Here is a 20,752-nt window from a genome sequence, read left to right on the forward strand (position 1 = left end):
GAAAACCCACAAATGCAAGCCTAATGCTAAAAATGTTCCCGTAGACCTAAACCTCAGATATTTCAAAACAAACCTTGTATTCCTCAGATATATAGCCCAAAGTTCAGTGTACTAGGTTATTCATGTATCTTGTGTATAATCAATACACTCACTCATTCTTGTGCCACAAATATCAACTTGGGCTCATGGAGCCAGGCTCAGCTTTGAGATTTACATGCAGGACTCTTAAGAGTCAATAGAAAACACATAACAGATCTGCAGGATGAAAACACTGTGTTGCAAATCTGCTCACTTTGTTCAAAACACAAGGAACATTTACGACTCAGGTACTTAGTGCTTAAGGACTGCATTGAGAAACTATTCACTGAAAGACAATAGCCTGCCTTTGGTTGCCCATGATGAAATACTGGACATAATGCAATATAGTAGCAATGGACAAAGAATTAAGGTATCATATTTATATGGAGAGTATTTATTACCATTCAACAGCATAATGAGGCACAAGCCTTAAGGCTAAAATATGAAATCAGGCAAAAAAATGGACAGAAAGGGGCTTAAACCACTGAGTCTTCAATATCAAGAATACCCACAATAGAGGTCATCCGGACCTCTGATCTCTGATTAACAGCGCCTCTCCTGCATCCTTCCACTAATGGCATAAGGTTGGGTATCAGAGTATTTGTTCCTTCCATCAACAGTGTTGACTGTCTTCACATACTGTATTTCTGTGAAGCAGTTCCTTGAAACTTGCAGAGCTCTGCCTTAATGTAACATGACGATTTTGTTGCTGTGCTGATCGTTGTTGCAATTCTAATACTTTTAAAAGCTGCCACACTTAAAAAATCCTAATCTTCATTTACAACTATCTTGCAAGATTAAAACCGTGAAAGGATTTTGCTGTTGTGGGCTGCTATTTACATCCACAATCTAATGCAGATGACTGAACCACTGAGACTGCCTATAGTTTCCATTAGATAGTACACCACTGGCATGCAGAACTCTAGTGTTCATAGAATGAAATTCACGTTAACAGCATACCTCAAAGCAAGTACAACGTACACCACAAAAGGCAACAACAGGTTTAAGCTGTAGATTTGTCCGGACACTCCTTATGTGGAAAAGCCAGAAAAAGGGTAAGTTGGGAAGATGCCTTCTTGAACCAAAATGGGTAAAAACAAAACAAACGTACAAACAAAGAAATGCAACAGACTGAGCAGAAGGCAACAAATGCTTCTCCTTCTCTAAAGTAAGTCTTCAATGTAAAAGGACCCCCACCCCCCACCCCCCTGGCATGAGATTGTATTTACCATGTAAAATATTAACTACTGTTATGCTTCTAAGTCCACACACAAACATTCAGGTTGCTAGTTTTTCATATTAAGTGAGAGACTACTGATTGCCAATGCGTAGTCTAAAGTCTTCTGAAGTAGCATATATACTGTTAAAGTTGTGGCACCAAGCACTTGGGTTTTGCTAAGAAGTGTGTATAACAAAGAAAGAAAGAAGTACATTTAGGATTGAAGGCAGCCTTGTTGCATGTATTTTACTGGTTCCTACAACTTGTAAATATGGGCCATTAACCTGTATTATCTAATTAACTGGTTATACAGATTAAATATATTTTTATAGTTTAAAGCCTTTTCACTGAAAGGTGCATAAGTCAAACACTTGATATCCTACTGCCCTGTGACTACTAAAAATGCACAAGTATCTCCATGTACTGCAAATTCTTAAAAAGCTAAATTTGAAATAAAGTGTAGAAACACAGCAGATTGATGTTACTTGGGTTAGGCACTCCTCAATGCTGCACAAACTGTTTAAACCTTTCAGAAAAGTCACCTCTGTCCCAACCCTGAAAACAAGGACTGCCAGTAGCCAAGAAATTAAATTTAATGTTACAAAAGAAGGCATATCAAAATATCAAACTACACTTGCATGTGGCAGTTGAACAGGTGAGTGCAAGGTTGAAGAAAAAGTTAAAATCTATGAAAAAATTTAGATTAATGATTACAATACTAGATCAACTTTACACAGCTTGAATTGCAGCTGTTCTTTGCTTTTAACTCCCTCCTGCCCAAATATATTGACTTCCTTCAAGAAAAGGAGTTCTCTTACACAAAATGTGTCATGTTTGTTTATATTATTCAGAACAAAACAGTTTTGCTGGCAGAGATTGTGGGTTCGCAGGGACATTTAAGCTTTCATTAAACTGGAAAGCAGTCAAGTCTTTGTGTCTACAAATTTTACATTTAATAGTTCCACAAATTTGGCAAAAGTTCACGATGACGTCTAGGATGTCTTCACCAAATCGTAGACATAAATATGGAAATCATCATCAAACTTGATGAAATAGACAGATGGTTTGGCTTCGACTTGATGAATGACCATGCCAGTCCTTTTTGAGCCATCTTCTTTGGCATATTCCACTTGTTTGCCTACCAGGCTGTCCACAACTTCACCTGGTTCCCGTTCTGCAGGAGGTGAATCATCTGTAACACAAGAACAGTGTACTTTGGTAGACATTAAAGGAAATTTTCAATATGGAAGACCACTGCAGAGTCTTCCTTAAAACTCATATGAAACAATCAGAAGTTTTAAATACAGAGTATGTAGAAAATTAGTTTTGTTCAGACAAGCACCTAACAATTGCCATGCTTCTAGAAAGTACAGTTGCAGGAGAATTTTCAAGTAATACTGTCTTCAGTTTTATTAAGACAAAAATAGCACTTTGATTGGTAAGAGAAGTAAATCTTTTGACATGAAGGTTTACGCACAAGTTATAGAAAATGTCTGTGGATAATTGAATTTAAGCCACCAGCAGAAAAAGGCACCGGGTCTCCTTAGCAGAAAGGCAGCCCAACTAAACCTCCTTCTTCCCACACACATTATTCAGGGTTTCAGTGCATGCATGCCACTGCAACAAAAACATCTCTTCTAAGATGATAGTAAGTGTAAACTCCTTATTAAAAGGGGCTTTTGACTCCATATTGGAATAATGCTGTTGGTGAAGTCTAACCATATTATTTGTTTATCTAGCAAAACCTAGCCAGGAATATCCTTGTATTTTAGGTGATGCCTATGCTAAATTTGGATACAAAAAGGTGTGATTTCTAACATGCCAATTGCCAAGGGGTTGGTTACAAGCCAATCGTAGAACAAATGTGATAAAAGGTAAAAGCACTGTACTGGAGAACTGGAAGCTAACCACACCTTCTTTCTCAGCTTGTCTTCTTTTTGACTAGTTTGGATAAACTTGTGTTTTGTATTCCAGTGAGGAATTTTCTTAGTAATGGTCATACCTGATGTGGCTTTTATTCTGGAAATCCTAAGCCTTTAATTTCATGTCTTTGTTCCAAGTTTGCATTAAGAATCCCTTACAGATTTTATTCATTTTCTTTTCAGTTCTGTGAGTTGTGAAAGAACTCTCAAAGGAGAAGAAAAACGAACAGGGAATTAATAGATTGGCCTGTGCTTACACTTAAGATTCTTCCACAAACTTAAGTAGTTTCAATTTTTGTTTCAGTTTCAGTTTCATAGTTATTATCCTCTTAATATCAGTTTTATGTAAAGAGTCTTCCTTGGCAAAGATGCAAGTTAAACTCTTACATTTTCATTTAGAAGGAATTTCTAAGTGTTGACAAAGTTTTAGTATCAGATCCAGCAATACATTTTCCCCCACCAAAAAAAGCAGAAAAGAAATTATCTAAATTTTGGTCTCCTCACATACGCAAAGCCTTTCTTTGAGAACAAAGAGTTCCCTAGAAATTTTAGTTATAATACTATGGCAAATTCCACCAAATTTACAGACATACTTCCAGGTATTCTAAAATCCGATTTGAAAAACACTACTCTTAACATCCAATCGTTGACTTAAGGACACCATTCAAAAGATCTGGAAAGCATTCAGATTCAGGGAAGGTAGCAAATACTTAGAAGTGCTTTGGAAACAGGTAAGCAGTAGATAGTCTCATGGTGAGCAGGGAGGAAAAAGGTGCATTAAAACCAATTAATTCTTAAATGGAAAGCATGTAAGTTCTTTCCCTACCCCCACCCCCAAAGGTGGAAGAAAGCAAAGCAGACTTAAAACACATTCCAAGATTACAAGAAACTACTCAAAAGATTTTCACAGTGAAGACACCTACCCCAACAAAATTAATCTGACTATATATTAGTAGGCCCCAAAATATTATTCCCACAAGAACTGCTTCAGAAACACAAATCAAGAGCCATCTCAACAAGCCGTGATACTTCTATAAGAAAACAACAGTGGAAAACTTCTGGTTTGTCAGTTTCCATTAAAAAAATCCAAGCATAAACAGTTCCACAGTAGTATGTACATATTTTTCAGCAGAACTAGGAATAATTATGGAAAATACTTTTCCTGCATATGTCACTGCTGATAAAAGTAAAATATTTCAGCAGTTAACACAGATGTTCTTTGTTATGCTATAACCTTCGTTAGTTGTGATACTTAAAAAAAATAAAAAATTAAAGGGAGTAACAAACAAGATCTTTGTTTGCCAACTCTCCTGTCCATAAATAAACCACAGCCAAACATTAATATAAAAAGCTGCCACTTTCCAGAAGAAAACAGCAAGTGGCCTACTTACTCGAATCAGGCATAATGCGAAGGTCACCTTCTTTATAATCATCTAAGAGTTGGTACATGTACAAGACGGGATCTTTCTCATAGGTAATATAAAACCATGTGTTCATAATAGGAGCTCGAGCCAAAACCATCCCCCTCCATTCATCTTTTGAGCCATCTTCTGTCTCAAACATGTGTTCCACAGCTTTACCAATCATTGTGTCTGCCAGGTGGGCATCACTAATTCGAGATGAAGCTGAAATGACAGCATTTCATAAGTTCATTCCAAAGCACAGATATGTGCCTTCGTGAAAAATAATCTTTACCCCAATTCATAATCAAATTTGATTGGAAGTTAGTCAATTCATATACAAAACAAACACTGTCCATTCCAGAGAGTTTACTACTGAAGAACTGCAGAACTTTAGAAATGTTGTTAACAATATATCATCCTACTCCCTAAGATTAAACAATCATAATGCAAGGTAAAGGGAGATCAATCAAGGCCACAGCAGTGAAGCTCTTTGTATTTTAACTAGACACTGGAGGGAGCGAGGCAGGCAGGGAAGAAGAGGAAGAGAGGCTAATCACAGAACAGTTCTACGAAGTTATTAATGAAACTTTGGGGTTTAGTTCCCCCTAATGTCACTCTAGAGACTGTTACCAATTCCTTTGCAGTCCAAAGAAGCAACAGCTTATTCTGTTTATAAACTAGTAATTACTTGGGTAAACACTAAACTTTGCAGTTTGAAAAACCTACAGTTTAGCAATCCAGTGCTAATTCTGAAAATCAAAGCGCCTTGTTACTAACCAAGTTATTTCATTTAGAAAATGCCTTTTCCCCCGTTATTAAAAGTATTTAGGCGAAGTACGTGAGGAAAAATGTGACATTATTACTGTTAGACACAAACAATAGACAACACAGCCAAGACTGCTTAGAATTTAAATTTTAACAGAAATATCAATGTTAACTTTACATATCATTCTTAGGGATAATACTCAGAACATTAACTACAGAATGTACTGCATACTACTTAAAGACAGAAGACAGCACTGCACTCACTGGTATCATCAAATCTTTGTGGAATCAAGAAAATTTAAATACAGTGTTTAGATTACCTGCCATGTGACAAAAATTAATTTGACTAATAACATTTAAGTGGTCAGATGTTACCTTGGGGGAATTCTGGAAGATACTAGTGGAGAACATTTAATAGTAAATGTCAGCTTGTATATATATGAACTTAGGAAAAAAACCCAAAACACTTACCAACTCTGTCTGGAAGAACTTCAAGTGCTGAAACTCTTTCATCTTTGTGCAGTTCTAGTCCATACACACAGTCAAATCCATCATACTTTATAAGATAGAGAGAGGGATTTACAGGAACTTGATCAAGAACCGTGCCCTTCCATTGTGTTACAGGTCCACTCCCTTCTTTCCATCCATGCTGTATTCTGCAGCCTACAATATTTCTTCGTGGCTGAGAAATAGGTTTGCTTGGTCCCACATTGTTTCTATGCTTTCTGTACATAGATACAAACATAATATTAAACAAGTACATACATATTCAAAATTCTACTCCAGACAAGAGATGTATGCTTTAAGATGGCAATATATTTTATAGCTTAGTGCACCTTATTCAAATAAGGGTATAAAGCACATTACAACACTATATTGGAAAAAAGAAAAACACACTGAAAAGCAGTGAAACATTTTTGATGTACTTTATAAGGTCAGTTTCCTAATAGTCATTTCTAAAACTAGTTTGCTTAAGCTAAAAGAACTGTTTTAGCCCTTGCTACACTGAATGTCAAAAGTAGAACTCACCTGATCAGGTCTCAAAGCACAAGGTTACCTGGCATAACTTTAGTACCTTGTTGCTCTCTGCAGAATAGTAAACACAACTCCTGCACCAGGAGGAAGTCGTCAGTGGAAACATTACCGGTGGCTGACTAAAATTCTTCCAAGGCATTTGTTTTCCCTAACCCGTGTTTCACTTGAAGGAAATTTAGCTTCCTTCTGCATCTACAGATATTTTTGACTCCAAGTCTTTTTAAAGATTCATGGTAGCAACAACCCTTCTTTAGCATTCCTTTTTAGTATAGCAAAAGAAAAATGAAATATAATGGTAATGGCAATAGAAGGGATACTCCTTAATGTGGAAAACAGATTACATATACTTTTTTGTCCTTCCTCTATTTCCATGCAAGTTGCATGGAAATTCCCTCCGGTGAATAACAGTTGTTGTTCTGATCAACAGCCATGTAAGCTCTTTGACAGTTTCAAATCACTGAAATTGTTATACAAGTTTTGTTCTACCCAGGTATTAAAAACACTAATTGACAATTTTGAATACAAATTGAAGAAACTAAGGAACCTCATGACAGTATATTGGTGATAAGAAACAAATATTGTATCTATTTTAGCATTTTACAATGCACTTACTCATTCCTAAAAAGATATTTAGAGGGTTGCCTGATCAAAATTCTCATGAATGTCAACTAGTTGTAAAATAAATTTTTGGGTTACTACTTGTAGCACAGTTCATTTAAATGTCAATAAATATGCACACCACTAGCATGCTTAAAAGCAACATCTAAAAGAGTAAATCAGTTGCAGAAAACAATATTCTTCCTTAGATTAGAGATAGTGACTAAAGAGAAATGTCTCCAGGAATGATGAATGCTCTCAGAGAAGTCCCTATATGATCCAAAAAAGACTAACAACAATCATACTACTGAAATCCTGGAAGCAGTCCTGCAGAATAATGCACTCACTACATGACACTGGAATGCATAATGCTGAAGATGTACATCTTGTTTTTAATAGTTACGATTACAATTCCTTCAGCAGCTTGTCCCACCTCCAGACTTTCATTCACCACGAAGACCTTAGCAGGGGTTTTTGTCAAATTTCACTTTTGTTATCATTTGACCTTTTCAGCAAGATCAAACTGCAGTTTTTGTATTCCTAACTTTGACAGCACAGATTACTGTAGGAACTCCAACCTCTTCCAGTTAAGAGGCACTCTCCCACAAAGTTGGTTCTAATTTTATGCAGAAACTAGAACACATTTTCAAATTCTAGTTCTTGCTCAAGTATATGTTTTATTCTTTTTTTTTTTAATTATTTTAGTCTCAGTTTACTATTACAAAATGAGATCAGAGATGAGATCAGGTTCTCAGCACAATAAAAATGAGTTTGTTTTGCATGCAATTAATTTATTTAGTTCTAATGAATCATAGTTCCATTTTAAAGCAAAATAAAACGAACTGAAGATAAAAAAAATTAAAATAGATAAAACAATGTCAGTTTTAAACAGTCTGTCTATGCTGCTAATCATCTCATTGTTGAAAAAGGTAACAATAACACTGTTCATGTTCAGCCTCACAGCCAATTTTACTTTCTGCCTATAAAGCATAATCCACTTTAATGTTTAAATTGGAACAATTAAGCAAAAAGCTTCACACTCATTTAAAAAAAATATGATGGAAAAAGACTACATAACTGAGTTCAAACTGGTGACTACCTTTAAAATGCCTCAGAGAGCAAAAAGCATTACAAATTTAATTACAAGTCAAGTACCCGCCGGGTGTACTTGCAGTTCAAATTTTTGTTTGAAGGTTGTACTACTGAGCAGACATTCACTCTCATTTGCAGTGGTACATACTGTAAGAAATGAGATTTTCAAACTAGTAAATTACCATGGAAAACCTACTTCTTCTTGCGTCTGAACACGTGCTAAGAAAGCAAGCATAGGTTTCTAACTATCAATAATAGCTATGAACATACTTCCATGTAAGACAACCAAGTAACCAACTCAAACCTTGTCTCCTTAACAGTGTGTTATTTCTGTGATACACCAAGTAATACAAATGCACATAAGCTACTATGATGCTATATCCAGAAGGCCCAACACATTTTTTTTTTCCCTTCTGTTTCATTGGAATTATCTTTAAAATTCCACAAAGATTTGCTCTTGAAGACTGGATAACAATTTTCCTAAACATGTAAAACATGGAGCCAGGAAAAACAGAAAATAGCAAGTCCTGGAAATAGCTCTTGACAAATCAGACACCTCCTCATCGTAAATGGCCCTTCAATCCCCAAAAGTTTCAGATCCTCTTCCTTATCTTGAAGGCAGTAAGCTGGTAAGTAAAACCTAGTTATGTGGAAAGGTTTCATTATCAGAACCAGATACTTTAGAAACTTTCTAGAGACTACACAGGCAGAAAGAAATCTTCCCAGATTTTAAAGTTGTATTTATATGGTCCTCACACAAACTTTTATTTGGCAGCTGCTACCAGGGAAACCAATATAGTGCAGAACTGCACAGGACTGGTAGCAGAAAAATCAACCGTTACTTCAGAGTTGTGCTTAAAAGACAAACTAGCATTTATAAAAAGGAGAATGGCAATTCCCAATAACCTATGAAGTAAAGTTATCCATTTAGGTTTGGTTGTTGTTGTGTCCCCACCGCCCCCGCCAATCATCTCATCTCAGAAAAACACCACAGGGTAGAACTAAAGAAAAAAACAGAACGGTGAAAGAAAACCATACCCCGCAGATGTGCAAAAAAGGCACAACTGTGAAAAACAGGAAGGAAAACTATAAAACAGTATAAATGCAGTACAGCAGCAATGGTCAGTACAACTTCAAGTCTTTCATGGTGCCAAGCAGAACAGTTATTAAAAATAGGACCCAAAACTTATTACAATTGTAATCTTATTACAGACTATCATTAATAGCAGAATGGTGATGAGAGAATTCGTATTATCTACTTTTCACAATATTCAGACTATGAGGCACATTAGTTGAGGCAAAAGTTTTAAAGTACTTTCTGCACTCCCTCAAAAGCCATCATACAGTTGTGAATTTCATCTTCAGATGCTGCAGGAACCAACATTACAAGTTAGCTTAAAGTGGGATCAGAAATTCAAAATGGTTACGTTCACTTGTAGTTAAATTGCAGGTATAAGCTGCATCTCAAAGTCCTTGAATTGCCAACTACAAGAAATCTGGAGAGCCTATGAAGAAAGGATTGTTTTACACTTACACTATTTCTTGTACTCTTTCTTATGCACCAAGGGTGGAAAGAATGAGATCTGGGAGATTACTGACCGATCTGATGCCAGTGAGGCCAGCTTCCTATTGGCAGAGATCACCACTACCCATTGACAGAGCACTTGGAAGAACTGCCCTATAACCATGGGAAACCTTTCTAAAAGGCTCAACGGTTACCTACCATTTAGTAAAGAAGAGTTCAGAAGACTCATCCACACTGCTCATTCTATCACATCCTCAATTACTGCGTCATGCCCTGTTCCATCCTCTTGGCTCCTTCCTCTGCCACAAACCTTCTGAAGCTAGTTTAAAATCTCCTCGATAGCTTTCAAGTGCCAGTAGGCTTGTTCCTCTTTTTCTTTAAGTGAGGAGTAACTAAATAAATGACTAAATCAGTGACAAAGTATGCATTACTAACTCATAGTCTACCATAACAACTCAGAGTAGTATTAGCATATATTATTACATAGTAATATCCTACTTGTTTATGGCAAATTACTATGGTCTACTACTTTGCCACATTCTCAGACAAGTCAGTGAGTGGCACACAAGAAATCATCTTGGTTTGGTACAAAAACCTTCACTAAATAATTAATAAACAATTGAACTAGTTTAAATTAACATAAAACTAAGATGGATGCTTAAGTTAAATGCCTCAAAATCACGTCACTTAGGATCAAAACTTCTAATGCCCCATAAAAGCCTTTATGCTAACAAGTTTGCAGCCTATTTAGTTATTTAAATAAGTGTATATCACCACAACAATAAAGACAAATCTAGCCACCCTCAAGTACAAAAGGCAACCCACCTCTGATAGTCTTCCCATCATACACTCCTTTCTCTGAGCGGTTGAAAGAGAACAAGAGAAATTAAGTTTTAACCAACTCTACCTGCCCCTAGACAAATAAATGTTTCTCTTTGCCTTCTATGGAGATAAACAAGAATGGATAATGATGAGCTGGTGGAAGGGATTAGAGTAGTTTTACATCAGGTCTTGTCTCTGGGAAACAGTTAACACTGTTAGCAGTGATTAACTATGTTAACTGTAGAAAATACACATACCGAACAAATTGCTTTCGATTGATGCACCACCATACGACTTTATACTTAAAATAAAATTAGTAACATTTTAGTAAGTTTCACACTTACCCAGCTTAGATTTCTCCCACCAGAGATGTAGCAAGATATGATACTTTGCTGTTTGACACTAAGACCAATTATGCCCAGAACATTACCTCTACTTTCACACAGCTACTCAACAATGTTCAGCCGCTACTATTTAAAAACGTTGTAGAGGGAAAAATACGTGCCATGAATGTGTAGGATAAGCAGGTATCCTTCACACACAAATAGCAGCCTCCTTACAGAAGTATTTCAGTATATTCTTTATTTTAGAAAGGTGAAAAATCCTTTCCAAAACTACAGCTGTAGTGAATGCAAGATTAGGTATTTCTAAGATTATTTCCAGACTGTGTTATCAGTAAGCATGCTTCGCAGTTTTTATTGGCCTCGTGACAATGCATGAACTCTGCCAGAGAACAGAGATCCTACGGCACCTATGGCTAATTTCTGGCTCACAACCCCTTCTCTCTGGATTCCATAAAGAATTAGAAAATTGTATTCAAGGATAGTTTCATATTAACAGTCAAAACAATGTTTAAAGCTCTATTTGTGGGGCATTCTTTCCTACCACACTCCTGAAAGAATTAGAAGTCTGACTCTACACGCATATACAGACTGAATATTATTCCACATGATTTTCAGGAACAAAGTGAGTGGAACAATACAGATATATTTCTAGGACAGTACTTCCAGTTACTGAGAGCTATACTTTAGTAAAAAAATATTAACAACTTACTTGTGGGAAGTTCTTTTCTTCATCATGCTGGCAGACACTCCTGCATGACCTACAATATAAATAACAGAATTATTGAAAAATAGTGTATACAATGCCAAAAAAGCCATCTTATACAAAAGTCTTCCTTTTGAATGTTAAAATGTAAAGAATCCAAACACTTCATGTTATGACTGATCAATGAACTGCTACAATGGGAGAAGGCTCTCCAGAGACAGACACAGACTACATGGTCATGAAGCTCAGGGATGAACAGAAGGAGTGACTGACCACAACTATTAAAAAGAAAGCTGAACATAACACAACAGGGACCTTTGCAGTCTTTGTTCTAGGAAAATGGCTGTAACAGCTGAGATGATCAATCAGCTACAACAGTTAAGTGAATCAACTAGCTGTGTAACTTTTCATCCTTGAATTAATTAAAAGGGTGCAAATACATATCTTCCTGAGTTAGCCAGACCAGCACTAGGGAAGTACATACACATCTCAGGCTAACAGAGCATATAAAAACCGACCAATGGAAAAAAGAGCTTTGGGAAGAGCAACGGGCTTGAGCTGGCGTCAACTCATGTATTCCTTCCCAGCAACTGGGGACACCCAGTGCTGTGATGGTGAGCATGTTATAGAGACCAGTAAACAGAATCACATTGGTACTGAGATACAATTGTATATTGCAATCCTTATATCCCGCTAAGTACTGGTGATTTTATGGTTGCAACATTCTGTTAAATCAAAAACCAGTGAAATGTCAAAAAACCTTTTAAAAAAAGTATTAAAACATTAAACCGTCCTTGTGTGCATTATGTAAGGAAACCTGGTCAGGAGAGTGGTGGACTCTTGACACTAACTGGCGTCATGGCCATGACAGTCTGTGACATGATACTGGGAATTCTGATTTAGCACTTTAGTCATGAGTAAGAGCCTAAGAGAGGTGACTTGCGCTGTGAGTAAGGAATGGTAGTGAAAAGACTGTCTGCAGGCAGGCCCCTTACTGTTTAGAGTGTGCAAAACATTGTGAGTGCTAACAAAGGCTGGAAAAAGCTAGCTGATAAATTTGAAAAAGAGGAATGGAGAAATCCTAAGTGGGATTTTTCATGGATAGAAGAACATTGCACTGATCCCAGTCATATTTTGGGATGAATATGAAAAACGGAAAGGGAAAAGCAGGCTTGTGCTGGTTGTTAGAAAGCTACTTGTGAGCAGTAGCGAAGAAGTCAGCAGAGGAGATATGCAAGAACAATATGATAGAAAAAAACAGTTACAAAAGATAACGTTATGTATAAAAGGTGATATGCACAGCTAGAAAAATCAAAATCAGTTCTTAGAATGAAAACTGCAGCCTCAGATCATATCCAATGCCCACGTGCGTAGGGATCATTTACTAAGGTCAACTCAAATAGACCCTGTTAAAGTGATGGCTGCTATGTATGCTGAGGATGATAAATGGCCAGGAGATGTCTGGCTTGATTCTGATTCTCCCAGTCTTCTCATTGTACTGGTTTTGGCTGGGATAGAGTTAATTTTCTTCACAGTAGCTTGTATGGGGCTATATTTTGTATTTGTGCTGAAAACAGTGTTGATAATACAGGGATGTTTTAGTTACTGCTGAGCAGTGCTTACACAGAGTCAAGGCCTCTTCTGCTCCTCACACCACCCCACCAGTGAGTAGAAGTGCACAAGAAGTTGGGAGGGGACAGCTGTGACAGCTGACCCCAACTGACCAAAGGTATATTCCAGACCATATGACATTATGCTCAGCAACAAAATCTGGGGGGGGGAGGTTGGCGGGGGGCAGCTGCTTGGGGACTGGCTGGGGAACCATCAGATGGTGGGGCAGTTGGTGGTGAGCAATTGTTTTCATTTGCATCACTTTTGTCTTTTCGGGTTTTATTTTCCTATTATTTTTTTCTTCTCTTTTCCTTACAATTTTCATTATTATTATTTTGATCTCTTTTTAAACTGTTTTTATCTCAACCCATGAGGCTTTTTTTTCCTCAAATTTACCCTTCCAATTGTCCGCCCATCCTACGGGGGCGGTGTGTGTGTGTGTGTGGAGCGGCTGTGTGGTGCTTAGTTGCCGGCCAGGGTTAAACCACAACAGTCATGATGATTATTCACATGATCCAGGAAAAGAATGTAACTCTGAAGCGGTTGCTCCCATGATAAAAATTGAGCAAACACCAGATGCATCCCCTTGTGAGAGGTTTTATCTTCTCAGTTTGGATAAAAATTACCTATAAATTCTCAGCTAAACCAGGAGATACACCCCTAGGATAGATGACCTGTTTATGGGGAAGAGGAGCAAATCAGGTTACCCTCACCATGGAGGAGGCTCAAGGTTTAGTACTAAGGACTGGGGATTCTCCTACAAACACTGTTTGTATTGTTTTACAGAGCACTGCAACAGGCAGACTTGCTGTGGGGCTGTGCTGTCTGCTGGGCCAGGCAGCTCCCTGCCAGCCATTGTGGAGGGATGGGGGGCAGGCAAGGGAGATGGTGGTGGAGGAATACTCAAGAGTTGGAAATTGCCATGCTGGAATCTGCTCTCTCAGACATGCTGGACAGATCCAAGCCTGTAGGTCAGGACCAGCAGCTGCCAAGTCTCCTGGGTGCTACAGCGCAGAGAAGCTTGATCAGTCATGGGCCAGCCACGTGGGTTTTTACAGGGCTCATGACAAAAGGCAGTGAGGTGGCTCACACCATCAAGAGGCCACTGTGATAGCCACTGGCACAGTGCAATTGTTGTTATGACTGTGTTGTGATTTCAGTATATTGCTCTGCTAAATCAGAATACTATGTAATGTCAAATATCTTCAGTTGGTATTAAAACATTAAACCCTCCTTGTTTGCAATACCTGAAAGAACCTGGTCAGAGTGCTGGACTGACACATGTGTAACTAATGTCTCGTGTATATAGAAACACGCCCAGAATTTCAATAATGGATGCTTAAATTAAGACCTACAGAGAAATATCCGAGTTTGTCTCTAGGTCTAAAAAATTATTATTTTAAATTTAACACTATGTGCATGTTCTAAGCATAGCTTTGGAATACATATGGAATATATGTTGAAAACTTTCATGATAGTAGAGCATCACACAAGAGACTCAAGAACTAAAAGTACCACTAATCTCCAAAGTCTTCATAAATATTTTAATCTTTGCATTTTCATGTGAAAAATTAAAGAGGACATATACAAAGTTACAAAAATGGCAGAATTAAAATAATACTACATCTTATGTTTACAACACTCAAGCTCATATCAAATCCTCAGGAACGTGCATTTCCAGCTGTAGACAAACAAAATGTTTTGGTTTCAAAAATTAAGCCTTACATGCCAATTACTACACTAAAGATCCTATTTGCAGTTTTTGACTGTTATAAGACCAAATAAAAATGCAGTTTAATTATAAGGACTATTAGCTGGAAATTAAAAAGCAGTATCACAAAAAGCTTGATTAGAAACCCAAAAGACTCTGGGACTTGACTACACCACTAAACAAGCTGTCTGATCATATCGTCAGCTACCTCTTCTGTATATGAGGTGGCTGCATTTTATTGATACATAATAGAATAAAACATGATGATGGTGCTTTATTAAAAAAAATACTTAGAAAAAGAAATCTGTTCTTATAAAGTAGTTACTGCATCATCAGAACATGAACACACACACACACATTTTATGTTTTACATTACTGGCTGATGAGACCAAGTAAGATTTTGGCTAAATCAGCTCAAGTAGTTAAAAACACTACAGAAATAACACCCACGTATCCTGCAGAATGGTTCAGCACAAACTTTCTTTCTGTCCTCTGCTCAAGGACTCTGAACCTGCACATAACAAGGGAAGTCCAAAGCATTTATCTTAAGGTGAAGAAGAGGAACTCTAGACATACACAGAAAGATTTACTACAGAAGCTCCAATAAAAACAAAGGAGAAGCTATGCAGACCTCTGGGAATGGGTGTTTGACCTGTTTACTGGCTGATGAGACCAAGTAAGATTTTGGCTAAATCAGCTCAAGTAGTTAAAAACACTACAGAAATAACACCCACGTATCCTGCAGAATGGTTCAGCACAAACTTTCTTTCTGTCCTCTGCTCAAGGACTCTGAACCTGCACATAACAAGGGAAGTCCAAAGCATTTATCTTCCAAGGTGAAGAAGAGGAACTCTAGACATACACAGAAAGATTTACTACAGAAGCTCCAATAAACACAAAGGAGAAGCTATGCAGACCTCTGGGAATGGGTGTTTGACCTGTTCACTAACTTCTCACCTTGGGAACCTCATATTTTTCATAGGATTCAACCTGTTCATTTATGTAGTGAGCTCTAAACCAAAGCCAACTAAGATGACTAAGCACTGCTCAGCTTCTTATGTCAGTCAGTACCTTAAGAGAGCTCCCAGTTTAATACACAAAGTTATGGCATTTGGATATTTAATACGAATATAACAAGCTTTCAAGAAGATACGATAGCAAGTATTTGAAGATCCTAGGACAAACACACTCTCGTACTGGCTACAAGCCTATTTGCCAGAATTCACCTTTGTATTTTGCACTGTCTGAATTCAGTAATGTCTCAAGGAGATGTAAAACTTTTAAAAGACATCTCGGGTTACACTATTGAATTGTGTAGCACTTCACTTTGCCAGACAATTGCAGAAATTATAGCAAGAGTTCACTGAATCATGAACATTTCTGTCCCCTACAGCAGCTCTAAATAGGGGAATGGAACAGCACAGAATTCTTACATTTAGCATATTCTAGTAACGAGGACAAAATCAGAATTATCTGATAAATCTGCCTGCCTGAATCTTTCTTTGACCAGGAGAATTCCTTCAGCAATAGTTTTTCCACTGCTACTGGAAAGCTGCAAGAACTCTATAAGCTACTCACAGGGCCAAAGTTCAACAACATCCAGGGTTTGGAGTTGTATCTAAACTTCAGGGAGGATGAGGAGGATGGCACAGAGAGAGGGAAGTGTTCAAGATGTCAACAGTACCGCTTTATTATTTATCACTCGGGACAGCATCTTCCTTACTGCTAACCAGATATACTCAAATAGTACACCTATAATCCTTGCAATCTTCAATGAGGATTTTGAAATCAAGACAATTGAAGAAGCCAATTTAAGCAGTTCATGCACATGTAACAGTAAGACAGCTTGATGTAGCAGTTGCATTGTTACATACACATGCACCCTCCCCCACCACACTCCCAAATTTCACTGCCTGATTCCCTTTCAGCCACTGAAAACCAAGGTTGACATCCAGGTAAAATGGTAGTAACACACCAGAACTGTTTCAAACTGCTTTTTCTCCCATTTATTATCAAAAGCATCTAAAACAAAGTAATGCCTTAAAGTAGCCGCTAAAACAATTAGATATTATTTATAAAATAATAATAGATAATAATAATAATAATAAAAACGTTCCACACTTGAACATATTGAATATATTACATAATGCTGTAACCCTCAAAATTGAATCAATAAACAGAAGTGTGTACATCTTAACAGCAACATGTGAATAATAGGAGCTAACACTAACGTCCAGCAATGGCACAAAAAGACAGTATGTTCCAACAAGACACAAGCACCAATAGTAAAAATATAGGAAGTATGCTGAACAGCCCCTGTCACACAGAGGAGTAGCTATGGACCCCACAGCACTTCTTTAATTATTATCTCTTTCTTGCAAAATATAATCTGATCCATGCCAAGATAAAACATTTGTTTTGAGCAGCTAATGCAAGGTAGTCTTTGAATGGCTTCAAAAACTATTCCTTTGAAGTGGTAAAGCCCATTATAACCAATTCACAATAAAAATATTTAGAAATGCTGTTCAGCTTTTCTCTTCCCTATAGGAATTAGGAAATTAATTGGAAATACTAAAATTCTTCTGATGTGTGAGGATATCTTAAGTCCTGTGGATTTTGCTTTTTTGCAAGATTAAAGGAAGAAATAACGCTACCACAAAACATAACAGACAGGAAACTTATCTTTATACAGCAAGAAATCATCTCTGCAGAAGACTCTTCTTTCCCAATTTAGAATTGCCAAGAGGTTGTAGAGTTTCTTTACAGGGATATTTATTTGCAAATGCATGACATTTTAATGAGTGATGCCTATGATGTCATATTGCTAGGTCTTAATGACTTAAAACATTTTTTGAGGAAATAGGTTTTTTTTTATTAACTTTTAACATACACATATATTGCTGATCTTCTCCTTCATGTAATGATTGCAGAACATAACAAAGCAGTAACCTGGATTATACAAATTCTCCCGAAACCTCCAGTGCTATCTAAACAGCTTGGGCTAGAAGCCTAATTAACATTAGTCATTCTCTGTCAAGTGCCCAGTTCAGAGCAGAAAGGCATTTAAAAAATCCAAAACATTTCAAGGGCAGTATCTCCATGCAAATCTTTCAAGAGGAAAAAAAAAATCCACATACCAAGTGTTTTGGGATCAAGCACAGTTTGGTCACAAGTGACAATGGACTTCAAAGATGTTAATACTAATTCGAGAACAATAAAGGAGAGTTATTACATTCTATACAGCATGAATGCCATTGACTGAATGGGTTTTAATTCACATTCTTTACCTCCTTTTAACTATGGAAAAACAAGTTCTAACTAGAACACTCCATGAAATTCCATATTTTAGGTAACACTCAACATACTCTGTACAACTAAATTGCCCTGAACATAAAAATAGAAAAAAATAATACTGAACAAAAAAATCAAAGTAAATGGATTAGTTTTAGTCATCTTTGTAATAAGCAGCGAAGACTCAAACTTTGATGGCTCTGAGGAAGGAGAAAATATTTGTCTCAGTCACTTATATAAGAGCACAGAAACACATTTTTTGTAACAGAAAGTGAACACAAACTCCAACTCCTGGGCAAAAGCAACAGAATTAAGCTTTTAATTGCCACATGGTCTGTGTGTTTTTTGAGGCTTGGTTAATTCTGCTCATAACAGATCCTTAAAATTCAACAGCAAAACTAAAAACCATGTTTCTGAATACTTCTACTTTACTCTAGACGAAGACAGACAAAGAAAAAGTATAAGGCAAAACACACTAAAACATTCTTTCAGAGTATTTACTCCAAGGGAAGCCTAAATGTCATTTCAGCTGGGGGGGTACAGGAGGAGAGAATAGGGAGAAGGATGGGAGAAAGCTACTGGCAATGTTTTTATTATTGTCACATCAGATGGCACCCTCCATTCAATCCAGGAAAATCAGACAGTCTCTTCAAAACACACCACAATATCTTATTTCTCTGAATATCCCCTGTATTTACAACAAGCAGCAAAAGCTGGATGTTTTTAAGTCATATTTCAGAATCTTCTGTGGGAACAGCAGTAATCCCACAGGAATTATTCTGTATCTGGAAGCTATTTCAGAATTACTTTCAGGGACCTAACATACGTTGATGTGCTTATTCACACCTAGTATTGCCCAACATCAACTTAAGGGTTTGGGGAAGGAAGAGAGTTCTTTTAATCAAAGTAGACCAGAAGTACAGAGATAAAATGAACTCTGATTGCCAGAAGATTTCACTGCAATCCTAAGCAAGTCACATCTAGGAGTGGGATCTCTTTTCTTAGTTCACAAAGACAGTACTGAAACAATTTACACTTGCTTTTAAATGGGAAAAAACTACAAAAGCTTGTATATGACTTAATGTCTCCTAGTTCTTTTCTTTACTAAGAAATTACTTTGTTTTCAAACGATCCGGTAAAGGCATTGCAATTGTTCCTGACCATCAGGCAGTTTGGTGGGAGTACCTCTGGGAGGTAACTGCTAGGACATACTCTAGAGGACCATGCCTTTTACTTATACAGCATTAAACAGGTGATCACTAGACTAAAAAAAGCCAAATCTAAGTGTAAACAGAAGGGGAATCACAACTTATTTTACAATCAATTACACTATGTAACGTTAATTAAAAAAAAAAATCTGTATTCCCCTATATTGGAAACAGACATACACTAATTAGAGAGAGAAGCATGCTGTCATGCATAGGAGCAGCTGGCTCATCTACTGAAACTATATCCCGGAAAGCAGCTCTATACTTGGACCAACTCATAGAGGCTGTAGCCATGTACTCTACTGTTGTGAAAAAATAAAGAGTCTAGCTTTCCTTCTTTTCTCCATCTTCAATTCTACCCTTTATTTCTCAAGATGGAACTATGAAGTATGTTTTCGAGTAGAGACAGATTTCAAAAGCCTAGATATTTTAATCAAATGTACCCTTTCCTTTGCACCTACTTTACAGCAAATAAAAACATTTCCTTTGTAGGCAGACAGGCAGGGCAGATGAAAATTGGCTTTTTCAAAGAAGCCACCACACCTGTAGTGTCACTGATTGGTAAGTCTCTACAACAGGATGAAATCACAGTCAATTGCAAAAAGCTCTGGTAATGCATTACATTTTGTAACTAACCATACTGGCCTATATGAATACCTAACACAACCACTAGTTTATCTATACCTCCAGATAGTATTTTGTAGCCTGTACATGATCCAAGAGTCTTCTAGAATCCCACGATTTTATGATTTTACATGATTAACAGATCAAATATAAAGTTTGTAAGCTACTTCCATGCTTTCACAGTATCTTTTAATCAGGAGGAAAAATGAATAATTCAAAGAATATACTAATGCTGTATTATCTACTTCCAGATGATAGCAGTTTTATAGGCAAGACTTTTAAAAACTTATTTTCCACTTGAAGTATCTAGCTGTTCTGAAACACTACATGTTCATGTAGTTTCTTGGAAGTGGCAACCATCTTTAAAAAAAGGAAGGTAATAAATGTCAAAATAACATATTTGCATCAATAACGCTGTAAAGCACAGCAAATCCTGCTTAAAAGTTACTTGTTAATGTACCAGACTTTCTTTTACAGCTGTTCTAGCACATCACAGAATCAGAGAACGCACCTTTAAAAGATCACCTACCCCAACCCCACTGTTGGGGGAGGGGACCTTTCACTAGACCAGGTTGCTCAAAGTCCCATCAAACCCGACCTTGAACACCTCCAATGATGGGGCATTCACAACTTCTCAGGGCAACCTGTTCCAGTGTCTCACCACCCTCATTGCAAAAAATTTCTTCCTTATATTCAATCTAAATCTACCTTCTTTGGCAGCAGAGTGCCGGCCACAATTTACTTTCACTTGGAGGGGTGTCCAGTACACCTGGAACCGACTGCCCCAGGGGTGGAAACACAG

The 20,752-nt window shown here is 37.2% G+C and overlaps 1 protein-coding gene across 1 annotated transcript in view; it reads right to left on the reverse strand.

Annotated features, from left to right (window-relative positions):
- Positions 1-456: 456 nt before the first annotated feature.
- Positions 457-20,752, reverse strand: part of SPIN1 (spindlin 1) — a 53,238-nt gene continuing 32,942 nt past the window's right edge. Inside the window, exons 3-6 of the mRNA XM_009281662.1 lie at positions 11,512-11,560; positions 5,859-6,112; positions 4,611-4,844; positions 457-2,489 (exon numbers count right to left, since the gene is read on the reverse strand). Coding sequence (XP_009279937.1) covers positions 2,290-2,489; positions 4,611-4,844; positions 5,859-6,112; positions 11,512-11,560 — 737 coding nt within the window. The 3' untranslated portion in view covers positions 457-2,289. The remainder of the gene's footprint in view (positions 2,490-4,610; positions 4,845-5,858; positions 6,113-11,511; positions 11,561-20,752) is intronic.

Source organism: Aptenodytes forsteri, unplaced genomic scaffold (assembly GCF_000699145.1).
Source record: "Aptenodytes forsteri isolate BGI_AS27 unplaced genomic scaffold, ASM69914v1 Scaffold220, whole genome shotgun sequence".
In the NCBI taxonomy this organism is placed as follows: Eukaryota; Metazoa; Chordata; class Aves; order Sphenisciformes; family Spheniscidae; genus Aptenodytes; species Aptenodytes forsteri.